The sequence below is a fragment of the Aptenodytes patagonicus genome, chromosome 17 (genome assembly GCF_965638725.1).
Source record: "Aptenodytes patagonicus chromosome 17, bAptPat1.pri.cur, whole genome shotgun sequence".
NCBI classification, from domain to species: domain Eukaryota; kingdom Metazoa; phylum Chordata; class Aves; order Sphenisciformes; family Spheniscidae; genus Aptenodytes; species Aptenodytes patagonicus.
This window is the reverse complement of record NC_134965.1, coordinates 8,895,479-8,918,044: the sequence shown is the minus strand read 5'-3', so window position 1 is coordinate 8,918,044 and position 22,566 is coordinate 8,895,479. Positions and strand designations below refer to the sequence as shown.

Sequence of the window (22,566 nt, the reverse complement as noted above, 5' to 3'; positions counted from 1 at the left end):
ACCCAGGAACAAACAGCACGTATGGGATGATCCTCCACAAATCCCCTCACAAGTGATTTGTGTCCCCTGCCTCTTCCCAGTGACACTAACTCATTTCACTGCAAAGAAAGGTCTTGCTTTTATTCCAGCCAAAGCCTGCAATGGCAGGACATGGCAATCCTGATGGACTCCCTCCAGCACGCCTCCAGCATCTTTCAATTCCTTTCTTTCTTCTCTCTCCTTCAAGAGAAGGATGTACAATTTGTTCTAACTTTTCAATACCCTTTTCCACTCTCAAAAGCAAAACTGGTAACTTTATTTCAGTATCACAGAAGGCTCCAGGACCGTGCTCCCCTTTCAGTTCTCTTTCTGCACTGATCCTGGGACATGACTCCCCAGTAGGGTGGACAGAGCATTCAAAGGAGTTTTTTCTCCTGCTGTGGGCAGCAATGGGCAGGGTTGGAGGCCTCAAGGGAAATCACCAGCACTTCCATCCAGACAAACGCTGACATAAGTCTGCGCTGTGCCAGGAACCGGAGGAAAAGCCCTCCTGAAGCTCATGGACATTTGCTGCAGGCCCGGCCTGCCAGGAGCTGCCGGGAGATGGCGGTGTCCGCCAGCTGCCGAGGGAGCCGGGACCCACAGCCTGCGTCCCTGCCGGCAGTGCCTTGCCCAGGCTGCCCAGGTTAGGATCACTTTTGGCACCCCTCTGCCTTGAAGGCCCTCCTGTCTTAACTATGTCAGTGCTGTACCACGTCCCTACTCCCGTCCTACTGCGGCCTCAGCCATCCAACCCTTGCATGGTCATCGTGCCCGTCCCTGCAGAGCAGCGGCTGTGCAATGCGATCTGGAAGGACCGATGGCGCTGCCAAGCTCCCTGCAGCGAGTCCCTCGGACGTGCGGGAATGCAGGCAGCTGTGTGACCAGCATGGCCTGTGCCACTTCCCGACCGCGAGCCTGAGCTCCTGTCTCGCTCATGATCCACCTTGACAAGTGACAGACAGAGCAGTTGCTGTTTAGCTGCCGTAAGGTTTCAGCTTGCTATTGCAAAGGATGCTCTGCAGGGACAAGTGTTGCAGCTGCACATGGAAGTGCCCTGACAGTTCTTTTACTCCCACTAAAGACACATCTTGTTTCCAAGCAGCAAACTTGGAAGCAAACTTGTGATGTGCCATGAGTAGGGGAACCACTCTTCCCCTGCTTCTCTGCAGAGATCCTCTGGGCTGCTCAGCAGTTCCAATCTGTTGGTGGGTAATTTCAGAGAAAAGAGTTAATATGGTGCTGCACTATGGCACAGCAGAGGAAAGGAATAGATATGGATCTCCTTGCTCTTGTAGTCAGCATTCCCACTGGCCACCTGTTTGCTTTTCAGTGCTTACTGGGGAGGACAGGGCTAGAGCAAACATGGGGCAATGGGTCTTTCCTTTCCTGGATGGTTGTTAATGGACTCTGGCAATGCCGTGTGAATTCCTATTTGCAATGATGGGAAGAGAGCTGGTGTAGGGTTACCCACCACCAATCTCTGAAGCCTGGGCTGCTCTGTTAACAAAATGTGCTCTCCCTTTCCTCACAATTTTTTCCCTAAGAAATATTAATTCATGCAGCAATTACGCCCTTTTGTTCCCCAAAGCTCAGCAATAAGGGCTCAAAACAACTGCAAGTGATTTCAGTATTAATCAGTCTGGCTTCCTGGGTCCCTATCGGTCAGATCAGGCAAAGCAATGGCATTCAAGCCTCACAAAATGAAGGGCACTGTAAGAGTCTTCTGTGTTAGTGATACGACAAGGATCTCCACATGCTGACAGTAAAGGCTGCTCCGCATGGGAACGTGAGATGAAATGAAGCAGGGAAGGAATGTACAGTCCAGGGAGAGATGGAAAAGGGTTCAGAGAAACAGGCTGCTCCCTGCCAAGCAGGATAAGAGAAGTGCTGCCATTGATTAGTCTACTCCTATGACACCAGCAGGTGAAGCTTTTCAGAGCCTGTTGTGACTGTGACCTGGGCAGGATGGGATTAACAGTGTAATACAACCTCTCTGGGTTGGCAGAAAGGGCAAGATCAATATAGCTAGTGGATTAGGCCTAGAATAGAAGTGCATGAAGCCTGCAGCCTGTTCGGCTTGGCTTTCTACTTCCAAATCACTTATGCAGCAAGTATGCCTAGAATGAGAAATTAGCAGATCTACGTGTGCTAAAGGCTTGCACTGCTCCTGACAGACGTTAGCACACCAATTCTTTTTCTTTTGGAAGAGTGCTGGTTATAGCTGGATGGGGCCAGTAGTAGGGGTGGATGCATATCCAGCAGCTGTCTCGGCTTCTTGAAACAAGCCTATGTGCTTGTGCCTGGACTGGAGAACTTGACTACAGATAATAAGGAGCCTGTTGTGTTTATGCTGGCTAAAGGCATTAGAAAGCAAAGCAGGATATTTAGGGTGCTCATTTGCATATCAGTGAGGCAATGCAAGGCTTAGCTGGCTTTTGCATTTGCAGAGATTTTCTGTGGATTCCCTGATCACATGGGCTTACACAGGTTCACCCACAAATAGTTTCTTTTTACCAACAGGAGAGCAGCACATTTCCATGGCCTGAACATGCCTTTCAGCTCTATCCAGACAGCCTCAATCCCAGCATCACTCTTGTTTCATTAAGCCCCTCTGATGCACAGCCCTGCACGCCTGCCAGATCAAATTATAAATACTGGGAATTTCAATGAGACTGGAACTATATTTGGAAAGGCTTAGCGTAAGCAGCAGCATGGGAGCTCCCCGTTCCTTTGGTGTTTGTAGGTCATGTCAGATGTGATGTAATCAGAACAGCAAGGCTTTCACATAGCTTCAGGAGTCTCTTGATGCTGCTAGAGAAATGGAAATGTTGTCTATACATGGGTCCGTTTCAAACCTGAACCAATTTGAGGCACAGACCATATTCAGGACCATAGTATATCTAACAAACCTGCATGAACAGAACATGAGGGTGGTTCAGTCTAGATAAGGCCTGACATCTAGCAGTGACATCTACCACTGCAGTTCCTTGTTCTTTCTCTGTACGGCACACAGCACACACAGAGCTCTTTGCTGCATCCCAAAGGTAAACAAAGAAAAGGTCCTAGGAATGAAGGCGGCATTAATACTCCTGTTTCATAGATGCGGGAATTGAAGAGACTAGAGTCAGAACTCAGTTAAACGGCATTCTGCCATCTTGGCTCATGCTCTCTCCACCAGATCTTTGTCTGCAACTTGCTGCTAGCAGGGAATTAAAACTGATTTGCTGTGACGCATCCAAATCCTACAATGATTCGGGAATTAGAACTGAAGAAACAAAGTCCAGATGACTGCTGAGGGAGGTTGACTGGGTGGGCCTGGTTGAGCCACCTTCCTAAGCTCTGTCCAAACAGCTCACAGCTTTGTGCTTAAACTAGTTCCACAAATTTGTCCCTGAGTCAGGCACTGTTTGCTAGAGATAAGGGCTGCAGATCTACTCTGGGACAGCAGCTAGAAAAGGGGGTCAGGAGCAGCCTGCTTCTGTACTTTGGTTCTTTCTTTTCCCTACTGGTACAGAGAGTTTCTCAAAAATACTTGTGTATTTACAGGTGAAAAAAGCCACTCCAACGATTTATTCTGCCAGTGCAGATTTCAGATACCTTTCCCATACTGACCACATTTTGATGGAAGCTTAGCTTGGTACATGCAACCATTTTTGGCTGAGCTGGTAATGGTTTCTGAGGCTCTTGTCACAACAACAACAAAAAAAGGCTTATAAGTAAGATGTGACCAAAAACTCTGGGACTGAGCTGAGAGACCTGGAAACAGCACTCCTATTCACACAATACAGCAAGAGGCATAGGCCAGACACTGAATCATACCACCAAGACAGGAAAACCCTGAAGGACAGAAAAGTGACTGTAGAGAAGCCTGAGCTGGTAAAAAACTGCAGGGAGATAAAAGGGCAAGGAAGAGTTCAGCTGCGGGTTTCATTTGCATTGCAAATAGAGGTGAGTTAGGCAAATGAAACCCTGGACAGAACATTCATGTAAACAATTGCCTAATGCCTGCAGGGTCATGGATGCGTAATGTGACATACCTTCAGGTAACTTCCGCTCTGAATGCAGGTACCTGTGAATGAAGAGATACATGGGGGTAAACACTCAATGTTACTCAAATCCTGATTTCACAGGTATAAACTCTGTATGCTAAATCAACCCTTTTCTCTTAATACACACACATTTACAATGGCTAATCTTGTAAGAAAGTTCAGGAGTCGACACTGGATGCACATGTCAGGCAGTGGTAAGCCTCATTCCCCATATGACTCTGCCATTCCTTTCCTCATCCTGGCTGCTGGGACACAGAACAAATAAGCTCCATAAATCCAACCCGCTCTCAAACTTCTCATGTTGCACTAAGGGAAACTGCAAGAGGCTGCCAAAGGCTCTTCACCTCTGAGAGCACTGGCTCTTTAAAATCTTGTGTTTGCTGACCGGGGACATTGCCTCAGTGGCAGCTCCTGTTCGGGGACCAGCTTCTTTCTTTCTAACCCATGCTGGCACTGGGACATCTGAGAAGCTGCTCTGACTTTTTGCTCACTAAGACTTTGATCCCTTCATGACTTTGTCCTGAGAAGTCTCTGTAGCAAAAATGCATCCCTTGGAAACAGAATGAGGGGACCAGAGCAGGAGATGTGAACAGTGATGGTACTTCTATCAAGAAGTGTAAGCAAATGATCCTGATATGATGAAGGCATCAGAGGGTATTAGCTTCAATTCCTTTTTAATTCTCTTGTTTTTCCTGCTCTAGCCTGTGGTTCATAGCTTCAGAGCACTTATGCTCACATCACCATTTGCATCGCCTCCAGATTTGGCCCATCGCAGGGATGGGAGGAAGCAGGTCTCCAGCAGATGGCACTCAGAGCTGTCCCACACCCAGGCTTGCTCTTCCATAAGAAAAAAAAAGTCCAAACAATGGAACATTTGCCAAAAGGAGAAAGGAAATAAAAAAAGAAAAGTTATTTAACCCTGTGTAATATTTAAAGAGATTGTTATCATCTTAAAGTGGTGTATTTAACGAAGGACAATGTGACAGTTCATGTGTAAATCAACCAGGATAAAACATACATTATATGTAAACTGTTATGTTTCTCCAGTCACTTTCAAACTAGGATTATCTCTGGCTATTGGTTAAGTTCAAGGAAAAGGATTAGCTACACAGGCGTAGACAAAATAGGAAGCACAGAGTAATGAATACCCAAAGCAATTCAAAGCAAAAGTCAAGCCAGAAATGCAGGTCATGGCAGAACTCAAACAGCAATGAGAAGACATATGCCTTAAATAGATTCTCCTGCCAATGGTCTCCTCTTCTCCAGAGCCAAAGATCTGTAAACAATACCATTTTCTACTAAACAATGGCCTTGTAATACTGACTTGGCCACCTTCTACCCCACTACTCAAGTCCTACAGTTCTGACAAAGATTGTTAAATGTTGCCTTGTAAACATTACCAGCAATTTTTTTTTTGGGGGGAAGAAGGTTTAAGTATCTCCATTAATGTCTGCTCTGCTCTTCTGCCAGAGGTTTCTTCCCTCACAACTAGAATCTGGCCACCCAAAGTGATTCAGCACTTGGTAAAGCTAGCAGGGTGGGAACTTTTTAAAACAAGCTTGGAGAGATAAAGCAGTGAGTGGTTGTGAAATTTGGCTAACTATCCAAAGTCCTAGTGTCTGTTCTGGGTGTGCTGCCATAGAGGGACCTTCAAAGCACTAACTGACAGCAAATTAAAGGATGTGAAGAGCTGCTCCAAGAGTGAACTAATAATAACCATTCCTGGCCACTAGAAACAGAAGCAAGGAGAGATCCAGTTCATATGGAAACGTTTCAGCAGGAGCAGAGAGCGTCTTCAGCAGGGAAGGAAAGTTTGATCCAGCAGCAAATTAAGGAGTTTGTGCTTGTGTAAAGGTTCAGGGAGACACAAACTGTATTTTCATTACCGAAAGGTTCTCAAGGCTGCTGCCAGGCAGACCTGACACTGATCTGGAAGAAAAGGCATGAAGAAACTGATTCCCTCCTCATCCTTTTTGTCCTGAGCCAAATGCTTCAGCACTCGGCAAGGCTCAGTGCAGAGCTATGGGAATGGGCTCCACCCAGCTATAATGCTGCAGAGGAATTGCAGCCTTGCTCGTTTGTATTTCTCAGGCAAGAGATGGCAATGAACTGTGGTTGCAGAGAGAGAGAGAGAGAAAGAAACACAAAACTCTACCTCCTGCACACGTTCATAAAACTAGCCAATCCTCTCCCAAATCAATCTTCTCGCTCCCATCTCCACCCTGCTGGAGCTCTCTCTGTGGGACACTTCCAAGTAGGGGAGAGGTTGCAGCTCTCTGTTGTTGCCATTTTGGGAATGTTGTTTTATAGATTGGACTTGCTGTGGTTTGGGTGAAATGAGAGTTTGGCATAAAATCTCAAAAAGTCAAACAAACAGGCTCTTTTTCAGGAGCTCTTTCCATGTGTTTTTTTCCAGAGAGAATTTTTAAAAATTCTTCTTCTTTTTAAACATAAAGTGATCTAAGGTGGCTTATTCCCACCTGTCCACAAAGTCCCAGAGGCCAGCTGATTACAGGGCACCTCTCACTGCACCCTCTTTATTATGCCTGTGGTAGGTTCAGATGCACATTTGAAGGAAAGTGGGACCCTCTGCAGTGAAGAACTTCAAAAGGCTGTGAGATGTCTGAAGGCACCCACCATTTTTGCACTGCAGGGACTCAGAACCAGCTCCTCCCTCACGGACCAGCTGCTTTGAAAGCTATTGCTGTCTGTAGCTATCAGCTGCATCTGCTCAGCAGAAAAACTGAAATGGTCCAATAATCCTCATCCTACAAACTGCAAGACTGAGCTAGTTCCCAAATTCCCCATCTTTATTCAGTCATCCTCAAGGAAAGATGCCAGCAAAGTGAGTGGGCTAGCTCCTAAGAGGCACTGACCACTGATACCTCCCCATGATGGCAAGAAGGAACAAGTCAAGATGGAGCTGAAACCTCGGTCTTGGGGAACACAGAACGCCTCGGGGGTAGAAGCAGGACTGATGCCCTGGTGGGTGGATTACAGTTTTGGTGATGTTCTGTTTGATGAGAAATTGTTCACTGAGATCAATGACTTCACTCTCCAAATAGTCTCCTGTGCCAAAGGCAAAACCCTTCACTGAACTGACTGTGCTGGCTGCTGTAGAGCACTGGGGAAATACAATTCTGAAGAGCGTGGCAAAGAATGGATGTCTTAAAGATGCATTGGGGCTCCATTTAGGATCATAACCTCTAATCTGCCCAATTAATCTGATGAAACAGATGTGAAAGAGGAAGAACAGCCAGTCTCCTAGGAATCACAGAGACATTAGAGGGATATACTTGCCAGATGTTGAATGTTTGCTATCTGGAACGCCTCCTCCCTCCCTAACCGGACTTTCTGGCTCCATTTCCATGCACCCTGAACTACACCATGTAGCAACATGCAGTTTGTAAAACACTATTCAGGCACTCTGTACTCACGTGTATTGCAGTGGCAAAAGATGGTTCTGCCAGTCAGAAAAAAAGGTGTTGATTCCAAGATCTTCCAGTTGACAGAGCTGCTCTGTGGCTCTGTGCTTTGGTCCCTGCACTGTCTGGGAGAAGAATGTGCAGTGTCACTGCTCCACTCATGCTGCTAGCAGCCTAGTGACACTGGGAAGGACATTCCTTGAGGCTGTTTCTTTGGAAAAAAAAACTTCTTTGGGGGGGATCCCTGCAATGCTGGTGCCCTGTGCTCAGCTCTATCCTAACGGCTCTCGACAGTATCATGGAGGGCACTGGGATGAATAAACTTAGTCAATTTAAGGAAGGAGGGAGCAGGGGTGAAGGAATGAGATAAAATCTAGGACAACGTACCCAGCTATGGGATATATGCCAGGCATAGGGCAGAGTCCTCTGAGGGGAAGGGACAGAGTCACAAAGGGTAAACAGAGGAGGACAATTCTGTCTTGACCTTATGGAGGCAGTCTGGGTGCAATCACAGCCACCACTCCTAAGTTCCCCCTGGGACATTTAAGATCAGTAAAACAAAACACCAGAAGTGAGCTGGACTGTGAAAGGACAGGCTGAAACATAAGATACTGGAACCTGTTATTTCTTCAACACTTCTTTATTTTGCATGGAACCTAGAACTCCAGCAGGGACTAAACAATCCCAAACAAACACATCAGTGACACAGGAAATCCTTTTCCAAGACAGAGCAAATAATAACCAGTTTTGAAAAAAGGATTTTCTGGGAAAAGGCAAGGGAAATACAAAACAGCACCCTGCTTTAAAAACATAAATGAGATGCCACTCACTTGAAGTGCACGGGCTACAGCTGCTTAAAAGGAATGAGAGATCAGAGTCCCATTCTAGCCCCACACTGTAAGAAGGCATCGAATAAAAATGGTAGATGGGATACCATTCATTATCATCAAGCTAACCACCCAAGAAACAGCTTGCTTCCTGCTCAACACATCCTTAAAGACCTGGCCTTGGAAATTCAATACAAGCAGAACTGTGCTTTGTAGGGATGTAATGCAGTTGGTGGCTTTTGAGAACTGCACCCACCAAGTCTGTGGGATTTGGCTGGACAATGCACTGTTCATTGTTTCGATATACTTATTTGAAACTGGCATTTAATCAATCCTCCTCTTTCAGGGAGCCTCAGTGCAACCCTTCTGCACGATGCTATGTCCCATGGCATTCATAAATGGGGCATTCAATAGTCAGGCTGCGACATGTAAGTACAACAAGGCATCAGTGGCACTCAAGCTGCATCATAATCAACTCAAGAGTGATAAAGCACTAAGCTCCCAAACAGCACCTCTGCACAGTCTCTTTTACAACCTACCACTGAGTTGGCAAATGTTAAGAAACATCCTGCAGGACTGAGAGGTGTTTTTCCAAATGGAATCGACAAGAATAGGCTCAGCTAATGATACTTTGATGTAGCTTTTTATATGGCATCATTGATATAAGTTTTATGGATGCAGTTGCTATAACAACATAATGCACAGTAGTTAAATATAGCAGCTCCTATTTTCCACTCAGTTTGCTCTGCCCTAAGCAGACAAGGACTATTCTTTTCTGTTCTAGCTGGGATGAAATGGATTTGATAGCTCACTGAAGAAAAGGAGTGGTCCAGTCCTTCCTCCCCCTCACAAAGACCATTCCTCTCCCCCCTAAGCAAGCAAGCAAACAACAAAACCAACAGCCCCCTATTTGCTAGGCTACTGGGCAAGAGGGCTTGTTTAAAATCAAAATGCACAATGACTCATGCAAAACTAAACCACCTCGATATTACATGTGATCTCAGTGCAAACACTGTCATTTCAAAGTGCAGGAAAGAGAGGTTGTCAAATATTCCTGTCATGCAGTATTTACCATGCTTATTACCATAGTGCCTAGTGACTGGCCAAATGCTGAGAGGGGAGTAAAGTGACCTTGATGTCACCCAAGACCTGCTCTTCCTTGTGGACGCGTGTACAGGATCCAGCCTCTCTTGGCCACAGGGAAAGCTCCTGTTTTGGGGGCTAAGAGAGAATGATGTTGCCCAATCAAGGTGATGGGGAAAGAAGCAGAGCTACAGAGGTTCGCTTCCAATTCTCCCTTCTTCGCTATAGTGGGATTTTCTTGGTTTTGGGTTGGGTTTTTTTGTCTGGAAGCCAGAACTGAAATACTCCCAGGGGAGACTGAAATCAAATAGCAATTTGTGTTCCTCTCCCATCCTGTTTTTTCTTATTTTTCCCTCGCAGAAGAACAGATCTACTCTCAAACCTTGGCATTTCACAGTTCCTCCCAGATCTGAAGCCTAGGCACATAGCAGCAGCTGGACTCCCTGCAAGCTGTCAGGAGGAAGGTTGCTGCAAGGGGAAGGGCACATTTCTTCTGAATAGTTCCTGCTCCTTTGAATATAACCTCTGTTCCAGACACTAGAAAGAATATTTATGCCCTTAGCAGAAAATACTGAGCATCTGCTCAGCTATGACCATTTCCTGAACTGTTTTGTTCCTTGAAGCTGTTCAGTAATTTGCACCTCCTGAAGCATGGAGTTGTGGCATGGGTCACACAGCCTGTTCTACCCCTGCTCTCGCAGAAAGTAATCTCTTAGGTAGTGGGCACAAATCTATCTCCCACAGACTGGGAGCATCCAAAAGAGCTGAGGATCACTGCACCAGCCCTCTGCTTCATCCTTTCCACTTACAGCCACAGTGGAGGCAGAACCCTGCAGACCTTGTTTAAAGATGGTTAATAAATACATTGCACATGATACCTGGAGGGGAGAGTTCATTTGCCTTTTTCTTGCCATGTAACACTGGGGCCCCAGGGGCAGCAACCGCTGCTTTGCAAAGCCCTGCTGTCAGGGAGGTACGTGAGAAGCCTCAGCATATGCTCCCAGCACTGCCTGTACTAGCCAACATGTGAGAACTCATCAGGGCACTGAAAATCAGGAGTGATGCAGTCACGCTCTACTTCCTCCATGACACAAACTGAAAAATAATGAGGGCAAGCAAGCCACTAAAAATAAACTTAACCTTTCAGTGGCCACAGAATCACTCTTGCCACATGCAGATGACTGGGCCACCATGCTTATTTCTGCTGATTCAGGACTGGACGAGAGACAAGAAACAAACCAGCCCTAAGTTAATGAGAGCTGCTTATGCTCTGGTGTCCCTATCAGCATGTATCTCATCAGCCCAGGACAATGTTCTGCTGTAGGCTAAGGACTAATGCAAAGATCTGAGTTCAAGGGGCTTGCATCTAATGAATACTTGCTAGTAACATACTCTGAGGCAAGAAGAGGGTTAACATCCCCACTGCACACACAGGAAACCTAAAGAACAAAGGTGGGAAAGTGATTTCTGCACAGCCACAAAGTGAGACAACAGTAGAGCTGGGATTAAAATTGAGAGTTTTCCTTAACTTTCTCATACATAATTCAGCTGCTAGCTTGTTTTCCCTGTATCTCTTCAGGATGCAGGGGGACATCTAACAATCTGCCCTCCATTCCTATTTGCAGGCCGTACGGCAATTGACTGAGCAAACACTGAGGTCCAGGCAGCTGGAAGCTCTCTAGTACCTCTGTGCCAATGGTATGAGCATCGGTCATCAACCTCTGTTCCCCACTCACATCTCAAATAACATTGTGCCGGAAAGCATCTCCCCGCTTAGCCCAAACAAACACACAGTTTGCTTTAACTCCACCCCTTTTCCTTCTGCTAGGGTATTTCAGAACTTGCTTGGAAAAGCCATGATCCCCTCTAACGCTGAATTCCAGCCACCAGATAGCATCAAAGACTTTCAGCATCTTCCCAGAGGAGCTCAGTAGGTCACAGAATGGGTTCTGTGGCACTGCAGCTTTCTCCAGGCAAGTGAGAAAGGCAAATCACTGTGGTGTTGTTAGCAAGGAGAGCCAGAGAGTTATCTGAATTGCACAGATGATTCAGAAAACAAATGTGTGCTAAAAATACAAGATATACTTGCAAAGAGTTCTTCTCTTGCCTGGGAAAGGCAGGGGCAGCTCTGGGGGAGATCTCTCTAGGACACAATGAGGTCTGAATGAACAGAGGGTTAAAATAAAATACAGTAGCTGTCTTGCCAGCAGAATTTGGGTGATTTTAATACAAGGGATTTTTGTCTAGCAACCTTCCCACATCACAGCACAGAGACAGAGATTCTCAGAATGTAAAGAATAAAGTGGTAAAGGAACAAGTTGACTTAGGAAGAGTGGTAAATAGGGACAGCTCCAGTGAAAGAGCAACGTTCTTGGGTCAGAGAGGTAAATTCAGTTACCCAGACAGGATGGCAATATCCTCTGGAACAATGGTGCAGAACTTTCCAAAATCCAGCTATCACCAGCTCAGGCATCAGCTATTCACACACTCTCCTCAAACCAGAAGTGCAAAGTGATCTGTGGTGTATCTTAGTGGGATCAAGGACAGGAAGAGCAAAGAGGGCCCAGTGAAAGGGAGACTGGCAAAGCACCAGCAGATGGAATAATAAAGGATGCTGTAAGTCATTTACAGAGCTGTAAGAGTTTCTCCAAACAGTATCGTGTCCCACAGCCTGGCACTCAGTTATATCCGTTACATTAATACTGCTCTTGGCTCTAGCTATTAGTTTTCTGCTTACACACAAACACCACATTCGCTCTGTAACACTATAGTGAGGCATTCAATTAAGTGTGCAGAACACTGTACCTTAAAGCAGCGTAAAGAGAAATGTGGTTAGCATGACCACTCACTCCTCCTGCATCAAAGGTTACCACCTGCAAACAAATCATAGAACAATAATAATTTGAAGAAGGAAACTGCAGTTACCAACTTTGACTTCTAACACAGTACTGTCCCAGCCCATTGTTATCTAAAGAGTTGTTTTTGTCTTGCACAATGAGGCCTTGTGTGTGAACTCATGCTACAGAAATACAACTCAACAAACAAGACACTCTGGAACTAGACGACTACACAGTCTAACAGCTTGAACAACAGAAAGACGACAAATACCGTGTTCCCACTGGCAGGATGCACTTGTTACTTATTACCAGGCCAAAAGGTTACTTTCAGAGTGATCTTTTGCAAACTTCTTCCTGACCCAAGAGGTCCAGCTCTATGAATCACTCTCTCCTGGATTTGAGAACATACTAGAATGCCTGCAGATTACAGGGTGAAACTATAGTTTGTTGTACTGTGAATCAGGACATATTGCTTTAACAAGAGCAACACAATCATGTACTACCGTCCTGATTGTAACGAGGCTTCATCACAGGATAACATAGTGATAAAATAATCTGATATAAGAACAAGCCTTTTTAAAGAATCAGCTGACTGCGCTTTTTTTACAAGCAAGTCAGGCTTTTCGCTGAATGAGAAGATCATATTGTTTATTGCTTCTCTGCAGGGAGAAATGGGAACTTCATAATGCAGAAGTAATGCGTGAACACAGCACTAACAAGTCACCGTCCAAAGCACAGAATACCCTTGGCTCCCTGCCCTAAGACCTATCAATAATGTGTCAGGGGTGAAGCATCCACCCTAAGGGCTCACTCTGCACAGTATTGTGAAGTGGGTTCTTAAAGGCTCCCGCTTCCAACCTAGAAGACAAACTGGCAGCGCAAAGTGTAGAGCAGACAGGGAATGTGTGCTGGTAGGTTTTCCAGATGGTGAAAGTGACAGTCCTTGGACAGCCTAAAGTTAGGTTTTTGCTCTGGGAGAGGCCAGGCAGCAGAGCTCTCCACAGCTCCCGTCTCTATGACCAGGAAGAAACCATAACCTCCCTACATTTCAATCAATGTCTGCTTCCTTGCCAGCTTGTTCTCTCTTCAAGGAAGGAAATGCTACTGCCTTGCTTACTCACCACAGCTCCCTTTTCAAAATCTATTTTATATGCAGGACCTGAAGTACTGGGTTAAAGATCAAGGGAAGATCAAAAGCCGCCCTGCCTGTCCTGCAACTTGCTACTCCACCCTCCAACAGGAGAGGCTCTGTCAAACACAGGAGATACTGTGCAAAGAGGGAGAGGAAACACAAAGACAGTGATAAGAAATACTTCAAAAACCACAAACTCCAGACAAGCCTGCTTATAAACCCATCCACCCAGTACAAGTCCACAATTAGACTTTCCACTTTGCCCAGTGGCTGTAATAATGCTGCCACCAAGCAGTGGGGTTATTCATTGATGGCAGGAAGTGGCAGGACCCAATTTGGATTCGTTCAGGTACAAAGAAGCATTTTCTGGTCAATCCTTATTTTATAAGGAGAAAAGTTATGTCTTTGGCTTTGGCTGCTTTTGCTGTACATCAGCATTACCTGAGAGACTCTCTGCAGGGACTCCGTGGTCTGGCATGGCGCTAAGCCCTCCCTAAGGCTATCAGCTTTCTGAGTAGCTCATCTGGGAAAGACATTATTACATTCTGTACAGCTCAGGGAACCAGCATAGCACCCTGTATTTTACAGATAAGAAAAAACATGCTCTGAAGTCACTCCTACCTAGAGTGGCACTTTCCTAAGATGACAATGTCCCCCATTCACTGCAGGCAGAATAAATTCCTATGCAGGTGAATAACAGTGTGAGTCTGCTAAGGGCTGGACTTGCACTAAACCTTTTTACTAAATGGGGACAGAGAGAGGGTTTGTCTCTTCTGCCTGATCATTTCTTTTCACGTAACCTGTACAAACAGAACATTTCAAGACTACTACCCTGCTGTCAAATGTGGTTGAAATTAGCCAATGGGCTCTGAAGTCTGTTGTCTAAACAGGGTACTGATTCCACAGCATCACTGCGGTGCTCGTGACTTAAAGCAGGCAGCAATCACATGTAAATATATTCCTCTGGCTTCAGGGATTCGTTTCATTGATAACAAATCTGAATTTCTTTCTCACATGCTGAAGATATTTTCACACGGGAGCATTTGCTTCTTCCACATGGTGCAGCTAGCCGGTGTGTTTGCTTTTAGCACATAACCTGAACCAGGCTGATGATGAAATCAAGCAAACAATCAGGGCAGGATGAGAAAACCTGAACATCTTGAAACTGTCTGGGTTAAAAACAGGCTTAGCCAGTTCAGGGAGCAAAAGGCTGGGATAGGAAATATACTTGATATGGAAATTATTGCTCAATGAAATCTTTAGGGCAAGAGGGAGTTCCCTCCCCACACCTGTTCTGAAATGGGAACTGCTGCCCTTGGTGTTGCAGGGTTTTCTTCTGGGTGACCTTGGTATTCAGGAAATTGAGCTTTCACTACTGGAAGCCAGAGCAACAGCCAAGACAAACAGGTCCAGAAATCCCTTCCGGAGGAGGGAGAGCACAGAGGAAATTACTCAATTACTAGCAGAAGAGAAAAATCCTGAGAGGTCTGGAGTCCATGCTCCTTCTACACACCATGTGCATCGGAGGAAAAAAGCACTCAAAGCTGTGGGTCTCCCTCACTCTTTCTGGCGTCATCCAATGCTTCAAACAGAGCACACATCTGCTCAAGTAGATTGGTGGGGATAGAAAGGTCTCCTTCCTTTTTAAGAAGGGCCATCCCATAAAATTGCATAGCAAGCAACTCCATTTCTAATGGCCTTCCTCTGAGCATCATTTCATAGGCCCGACTTACACTTGCAGCGGCCAGTGACATTCAAACTCCCTTTGATCCTCTTGGGAGGGTCTATGTTTGGAGGTGTCTCTTGTTGCTACTAAATCAGAGAAGCTAAAGACTAAAAAGAATGGTCAACTGGATGAAAAAGGAAAAATCTAATCATGATCAACATCCCAGTGTCTACCAGGTTTGAGTTGCAAGTGTGTAAGTCATGCACAGGCTCTTAGAATGAAAGGTCCTGGGGGCCTCCCACTCATGTACCCCAAAGCACACCTGAGGAGACTGCAACATAAGTGAGGAAGGGAGGAAAAGGGATGCCAAAGTCTGTCCCAGCTCTGTTGCCTCCTCTAGCAAACTCCACATGCTGCCCTCCATATCTGGTGTTCTGCAAAAGCATTTAAAATTGTCTACAAACATCACACATTCAAATGCTCCCAAATTTTAGGAGACTGTGGAGGCTGAGATCCAAAACATGAGAGCTGAACTCCCCCTCTCAAATATAAGCTCCAACTTGAATGCCATTTGTAGAAGGATCTGGCTTTCTAGGCTGATTTGGAGCTGACCCAAGACAATGGGACTCCTCCACAAACAGTTGTACAGATGATGTTTCCATCAGTCCATAGTGGAAAGCAGCTTGTAAGAACGTGGTATTCCTGAATTCTGGTCTCGGCACTGCATCTGCCCCAAACACAGTCTGAATGTCGCCTCCTAATCCAAGCTCTGCTATCACCAAACCTGAGATCCTTAAGAGTAGAGCCTTAAGGCCTCTAGTAGAGCCTCATACTCTAGAGCCTGCCTGGTGCTCACACAATACTATGTAATTTATTTTTTTTATACACCGAATACTTTCTAATCTGGATCGAGACAGACTAGCCTTGGCTGCCTCTCCCAGCAACACTGGCTTTTGCTTATAAATCCAGCAGGCAGGAAATAATTTCCAAAGTCTATAAATTAGTTTTGGCTTTGAGTACACCAACTGTTAATTTCTGTCTGCACTATTTAATGTAGAGCTTGGATGAAATATGTCCCTGTAGCTCTCAAATAGATTGAGTTACTCATGGACTTCCAGGGCAAGTGAGGAAATGAGTAACTATGCAATGGAACAAAACTACGCATAACATGGTGCGACTCCTTGCCTTGCAATCTTTCCTTTCAGACATGTTGGAATTGCAGCCTGCTTCTCCACTGCCAGATGATACATATGTTCTGTAAATAAAAGACACCATTGTCTATGCTATGACTAGGGGGAGAACTGGGGAAAGTTTTCCCACTGGGATAGCTAAAACAATACATGTCTTCCAATCACGTTAACTCCATTGAGTTAGCTTGTTGTGTTTGAAACAACACAATGTTTTGACAAGGCTCTTTTAACATGTTAAGCCAATTCTGTCAATTTCAACATTACTGAAAAATAGACTCAGTTTACCTTTCAAGGCAAGGCCATTGTCTCAGGACAGCAGAGATGCTCTAAGAATGGCTAACAGATAGCAAGCTTTGAAGTTTTAAAATGCAGAATGTTAGACAAAGGTAATTAGGCACTTGCCTTGCTGTTGTTGGCAAACTAGGTCTGCTCTTAAATGAAAGGTATTATAGCAAACATGTGAGACCTGTGTGATTACTTGGGACACTTAAAATAATGTAAGTTTACAGAGCAGTTCATTACCACCATCCCCAAGAAGCTGCTTCAGTGGCCTTTGGTACTGCTGACATGTTCTGCTACAGTAATTTGTCCTCACTGCTGCTCAGGGAAGTGCTGAGGGGAACGCAGTGGGCCCTGCCACAGTGTTCCTTGTTACTACAGCTATACCTGACACCCGCAGCACAGCGGGTAGAGTTCTAGTGATTGTGCGTGTTTCTTGCTTTGAAAACCCCGCACTTGATTTTTCAGCTCACGCTATGTTAGTGGCAGACTCCTGCCTCCCCCAGCACAAACAGCTTGAGTTCAATTTCCTCTGAGGCAAAGATCTAACCCTTTCTAACCATCTAGAGGAGTTCTAGTGTTTTCAGAATTTCTACTGGGATTCTGGTGCACTTGTCCTAGTAGTGCCCGTGAGAGTCACAAACATTCAATACAAATCCTATTGTATTAGGAGCTTTCAGATTAGATTAAAACCTATCTATTCATGGGGCCAAAAGGCACAAAAAGAGTCCAGGAAAACTGCATTTGTCTCTGTGCACAGCAATGAATTTCATGGAAAATTAGCCTCAGAATCAATACAGAGTTGGATGCATGATGCTGGTTTTTGTGCTCATGGGGCTTTCATGCTACAGGAGATGTGGTTTCTTGTTTTGTGAACTGCTGAAAGGCTTTAAGATTTTTGTGATTTTCCTGCTAATCAGTGTGTGACAGTGACATGCCTGATCACAGCAAGGTTCTACAGAAAAGAACAGAACACAACCTTTTCTGTGCTTAGGCCCTTATTCCTGTTCTGTGGGGAAAAAACCTCCTATACCAGTGCTAGGAAATCTCCACGGTTTAATATTCTTCAATCCTGACCTATATCCCTGCTAATCTAGCTCTCTAACACACGCCTGCCAACGTACTTCAAATCTAAGCCTAAGCATAAGCCTAAATCCCAGATGGGCTCTCTTCATCAATGAAACCTAGCAACAGGGGCAAAATGGTTGCTTTAAAACATAGAAAACATTTGAGGAGTTAGTAAAGCAAAATTCTTCCACCGTTTATTTCTCACTGGGAAGCAAAGAAAGATCTCCAGAGAGGAAAGATACATCCAAACCACACCATCATCCTTTTCCATAATTTTCAGTGGAGCAATTCTATTCGTTCTGATCTTCTAGCAGTTGTTTGAAGTGCATCAGAATGACCATGTCTTACTTGTCAAGACACAGGAGCTGTACAAATACTCACAAAAAGTCTTAAACTACAAAATGCAAAATTGCTTTCAGGTATCATTTTAGACCTGAAATTCAGCTGGGCTTATTCAGAGGGTCTTCTACAACTAGTGAACCCCAAGATGTACTACCGTGACGCTTACTAGTTCCAACAGAGTTTGCAGTTTTTAACCAATTTGAAGCTTTTACTTCAGTGAAGGCTGGTGGCACTACAACCCAAAAGAGGCTTCATAAGATCTAGCTAGAGAAATGGATAAACATTATAAAGCAAATATTCAAAATGAATATATATATATACTTATACTTATATATAGGTATACTTATACCTAGGCTATTTCACAGAGAATCCAGAAGCAAAATCCTAACTTTCAAGACTTCAAAGAAAGCTTTCAGAGGGAAGGAAAAAGCCTAGAACACTAGCTCAAGAGTAATGTGGAAATTGCCTGTGCTGTAGAAAGTTTCGCATTACCAGGTTGATGTTATTGGCTTCTATATGCTTTAGCACAAAGGCTGCGAGGAGTTGTGTGTCCCATTCAACAGCAGGATTATCTGGAAGATCCCTGAAAATGAGAAGTGCAATTAGTCACTTCACTGCTGAGAACTTTATAAAGACCACGCTAGAAAAGAGAGATCCTCTTATCAGAGAATGAAATCAAGATAAATTTATTTATCATATAAAACCACTGAACTTTACTTAGGAGTTTTACAAGCTTGTATATTGGAGGGTTGAAAGGGAAACAGCAGTTCCAACACCCTCCTCATAGATTTGCCAAGGTCTCCCTTTCTTCTTACCATTAAGGCAGACTTTCTGACTGCTTTGCTTTAAGCAACATCTCTTTTGTTCAATGATTCTTGTTCTCTACTCAACCCAATAAAATTACTTTCTCTTATTTAAAACCCCTTTTAAAACACATTTTCCTGAAAGACTTTCCAGTCATAATCTACTGGTGAATTACATATGAAAAGTAACAAGCAAACTCCTGCTCTCATTTATACAGGAATAACCCATTAACCTCAACCAGAGGACAATAGGACCATAATTATATTGCATGGATTTGATCGTAGTTCTTCATCTGTTTATGTTATGCTTTGCATACCAACTGGGTATGCAAAGCATACTGTGACTGAATACTCTGCCTGGGTATTTTAGATTGCAGGCTCCTAGGGGCAAGGCACCATGAGCCAAATGCAAAATAACACCAGGCAGCCAACAGAATTATTTCATATTTACACAACTGAGAGCTGAATTTGACCCCCCAGCCATTATGTTTGAATGGCGCCAAGAAAACATTGCTTGCAAAGTTAAAAAGGTTATTAGTAACAATAGGATAACACACAGCTGCTAAAGACCAATAATGATATGTTAAACTGGTCTTTTTCTCAGACCTTTTCCATCTTCTGATAGTCTGATAATTGCTGTGAAGTGGTTTAGCAGAAAAGTGACTACACAGCGTTCTCACACAGACACATGGGTTTGGATCTGAACTGATCCAGCTGTTTGCTGCAGAGAGCAGGGGTGCTACCTCCCAACACTCTTCGCGCCTTGCTGACTCCCCAGAGAGCAAGAATTATAACATCTGCAACAAAACAACAGGAAAATGTCTCCTCGGCACATTCCAAAGTAAAGCTCAACCTGGGTCTTCATGAGAGGTCTTCTGGCCACAAGTTTTCCCACTGCTAACAGTAGTAGTAGTAGAAGGAAGAGCCTAACGTACAAACTGACCATTAGCATTTCACCTGTTGTGTTATGTACTCCTGTTCAGCACAGGCCAAAATAATGTGCTGTTAGAAATCCCAGCAACAAGGGAAGGCACTTCTACATTAGTGTACACATTCTAGCTACGGTCCCTGTAGCGGTATTACCAACAACAGAAATTTTTGTTGTTGTTTGCAATTCCCTCTTGTATAGACATCATCTTTGCCTGATGTATACAAGACATTTGAATTTCATCATAGGAAAGATTCTTTGGTACATCTGGTGGTTGTCTCATCAGCTTAACAAACCTGCATCTCATCTGCTCTAAACAAAAACTTTCACATCTCATGTTTGAAGAGGAAGTGGCTCTGTTGACCCCGAAGGTATTACAAGTCCCACCACGTCACAGCAAGCTTTAAATGGAGCACATTTTAAAAATATGCTTCAGCTAAAACATCCCAAGCAACATGCACACTGAGCAGAGTCTAAGTGCAAGTCTAACAGTCCTTCAGTTGTTCGAATGGTACCTTTGAGGTTATGTCAAGGCTTAATCTGATAATATTGTAGTAAATTAGTCTAAAAGGGATTCTTCACTGGCCACTTACAATGCAAATATCATTCCTCTTTTTGGACAGGGGTTAAATGGAGCTGTGGAGGAAGTGAAGAGTCCCATTAAAACAGGAGGGGTGCTCAAACAGTGAGAGGTCAGAAAAAAAAGTAGGGCTTGGAATTTATGATGTCCAGGAGGCTTTGGTGTCATAGCCACTGCACTCAGCTTTATTGGGCTGTCTCCAAAAAGGCTGCCGGGTAGTGGAGCAGGTTTTAACTAGTTTAGACAGATAAAGATCACCCTCGTTCAATGGAAATGAACAGCTGGAGGCAACGGTTTAGAATCCCTGGAAACAAAACAATCTGAAGGCATGAGCAAATTAACTCCATGAACACTGAACTGATTAAGCTGGAATATTCTGCAAAAAATTCTGTTTCTCCAGCTTACTGCTTCTCATGGAGAGACCACTCACTCCTAGTAAGAAAAAGGAATTATTTTTCTTGCATAATGTTTGTCAGGCACCAAAGACAGAGAAGCTAATCTTGCCAAACCAGACACACGTGTATATAAGCACATTCATAACTCATTAATAGTCACGATGGCCCACTGAAGTATTCCTAGCTCATTCTGCAAACACAAAAAGTGACACATGACATGCCCAAAGTCACCCAGAGAAGTCAGTAGAACTGGCAATACATTAATCTAGATTGCTCCAGGAAATTACTTTTTTTTTGGTAAGAGTTTGTATAATACTTTGTAAAGTCAAAAATTGAAGGGTTACCATGATAGTAGGGACCCCGCTGAAAGCATGAGACCAATAACTTTCTGCCTGTGCTCTGGATATCAATAATTGGGTCCAGGTAAGGATGAAAAGGTGACTAAGAAAACCAAGTTCCTATACACCCTATAGCAATGAACACAAGATACATTCTTACAGGAGGTCTCTACATGCCCCAGGAACTTTGTAGGGACATACAAACTTTGGAAGCTGCTGTAGTTCACAAAATCAACTATTCAGTACAAAGTATTTTTCCTAATATCATAAATCAGTCCTCACCAAGCCTGAAAAGTCCACTGACTTGCTGCACTATTGAAATAAGTTGCATTCATTGTGGTTTTACCGTCAGGACTTAGTATGAGAAACATTCAGCATTTAAATGGTTAACTCCACACTGCCTTTCTGGCTAAGGCTGATAATGCCTCTGAGCTCAAGGTCGAAGGGCTGAGATAAAGGACTATAAAGGAGTGAAAATTAGCACATTCCCTGGAGCAGACTGGAGCTTGTCCCAGGAGACACGGTTCCCCACACCCGCCCTCCCTGTCCTCTGCCCCAGAGAGCTCCTCGTTGCTGCTGTCGGTCACTGCGACAGATCAAGATATAAATCCTGCACTGGAGAGGCCTCCCAGGTCACACTGCTGGAGGGTGCTGGTGGAAAGAGTAGAGGGGTTTGGTCGCTTGGCCTCATTTCCACCAAACTGTTACGGTCTGGAAGTGATGTTTATGGGCATTCCACATGACTGATAATGAATGCAGGTGGCTGCTTGGATGCAACCCTTGTTGACCAGGGAAAAATAGGGAGATGCATAGAAGCAGCAAAAAAAATATTTTTAATGGAATAAGGCTCCAGAAATGTTGTTTTCCCAGCTTTTTTCAGTGAAAGCCATGCTGTGCACTGTACAGGGAATTTACAGCTGTGCCAAGAGATCTATAGACTGAAGAGAGAGAGAAATGGAGAATTATGGTGCTGCAGTTGCTGCAGTATGGGGTAGTGTCTGTCTTTGCTTACTGATTTCAGCAGGACCAGTCATGGAAAACATTGTTTTCTGAAAACAAAAACCTGTACCTTTCTATTTAACCATCCACTGTTGGTAGTGAGAACCGGACAGGACCCCTGGTTTTCTCCTTCTTGCCTCCTTGCTTTCCTCCTTGCCAAGCTGAACAGACAGAGCAGACACTGGCATCTGCAGTTCCCCTTCCCAAGGTTTGCACAGGAAGAATACAGGGGTTGTCCTGGATAGCCTGTCCCAGGCAGCAGAGAGCTACAAGGGGGCCACAGCAAATCACATCAGCACATTAAACCAAAAATCAGCCTTGTGCGGATCTTGCCCAGCAGTCTTACAGCTGGCTGAATGAAAGAAATGTTAACAATCACTGCCTGATGCCAGCTCCTCTCCAGGCCTCCTCCTCTTGCCTGCTGTGGGCTGTGGAGCGTAGCTCCTCTTATGCCTCAGCCTTGGCCATTAAAACACTGTGCATGTTGCCAGTAATGCTATCCTTGCCAGTAGCCTGGACAATTTTGTAAGGTCATCTTTCTAGGAACGTTTGGGCTCAAGATGGCTAGATTCCTGTCATTTGGAGGGTCTCTTTTGGCCAAGAT

General features: G+C 44.5%; 1 protein-coding gene across 1 annotated transcript in view; it reads right to left on the bottom strand.

The window, feature by feature from the left end:
• PIGL (phosphatidylinositol glycan anchor biosynthesis class L) overlaps positions 1-22,566 on the bottom strand; it is a 62,904-nt gene that overhangs the window by 3,611 nt on the left and 36,727 nt on the right. The window contains exons 3-5 of the mRNA XM_076354431.1: positions 18,412-18,502; positions 12,211-12,278; positions 4,059-4,090 (exon numbers count right to left, since the gene is read on the bottom strand). Coding sequence (XP_076210546.1) covers positions 4,059-4,090; positions 12,211-12,278; positions 18,412-18,502 — 191 coding nt within the window. The remainder of the gene's footprint in view (positions 1-4,058; positions 4,091-12,210; positions 12,279-18,411; positions 18,503-22,566) is intronic.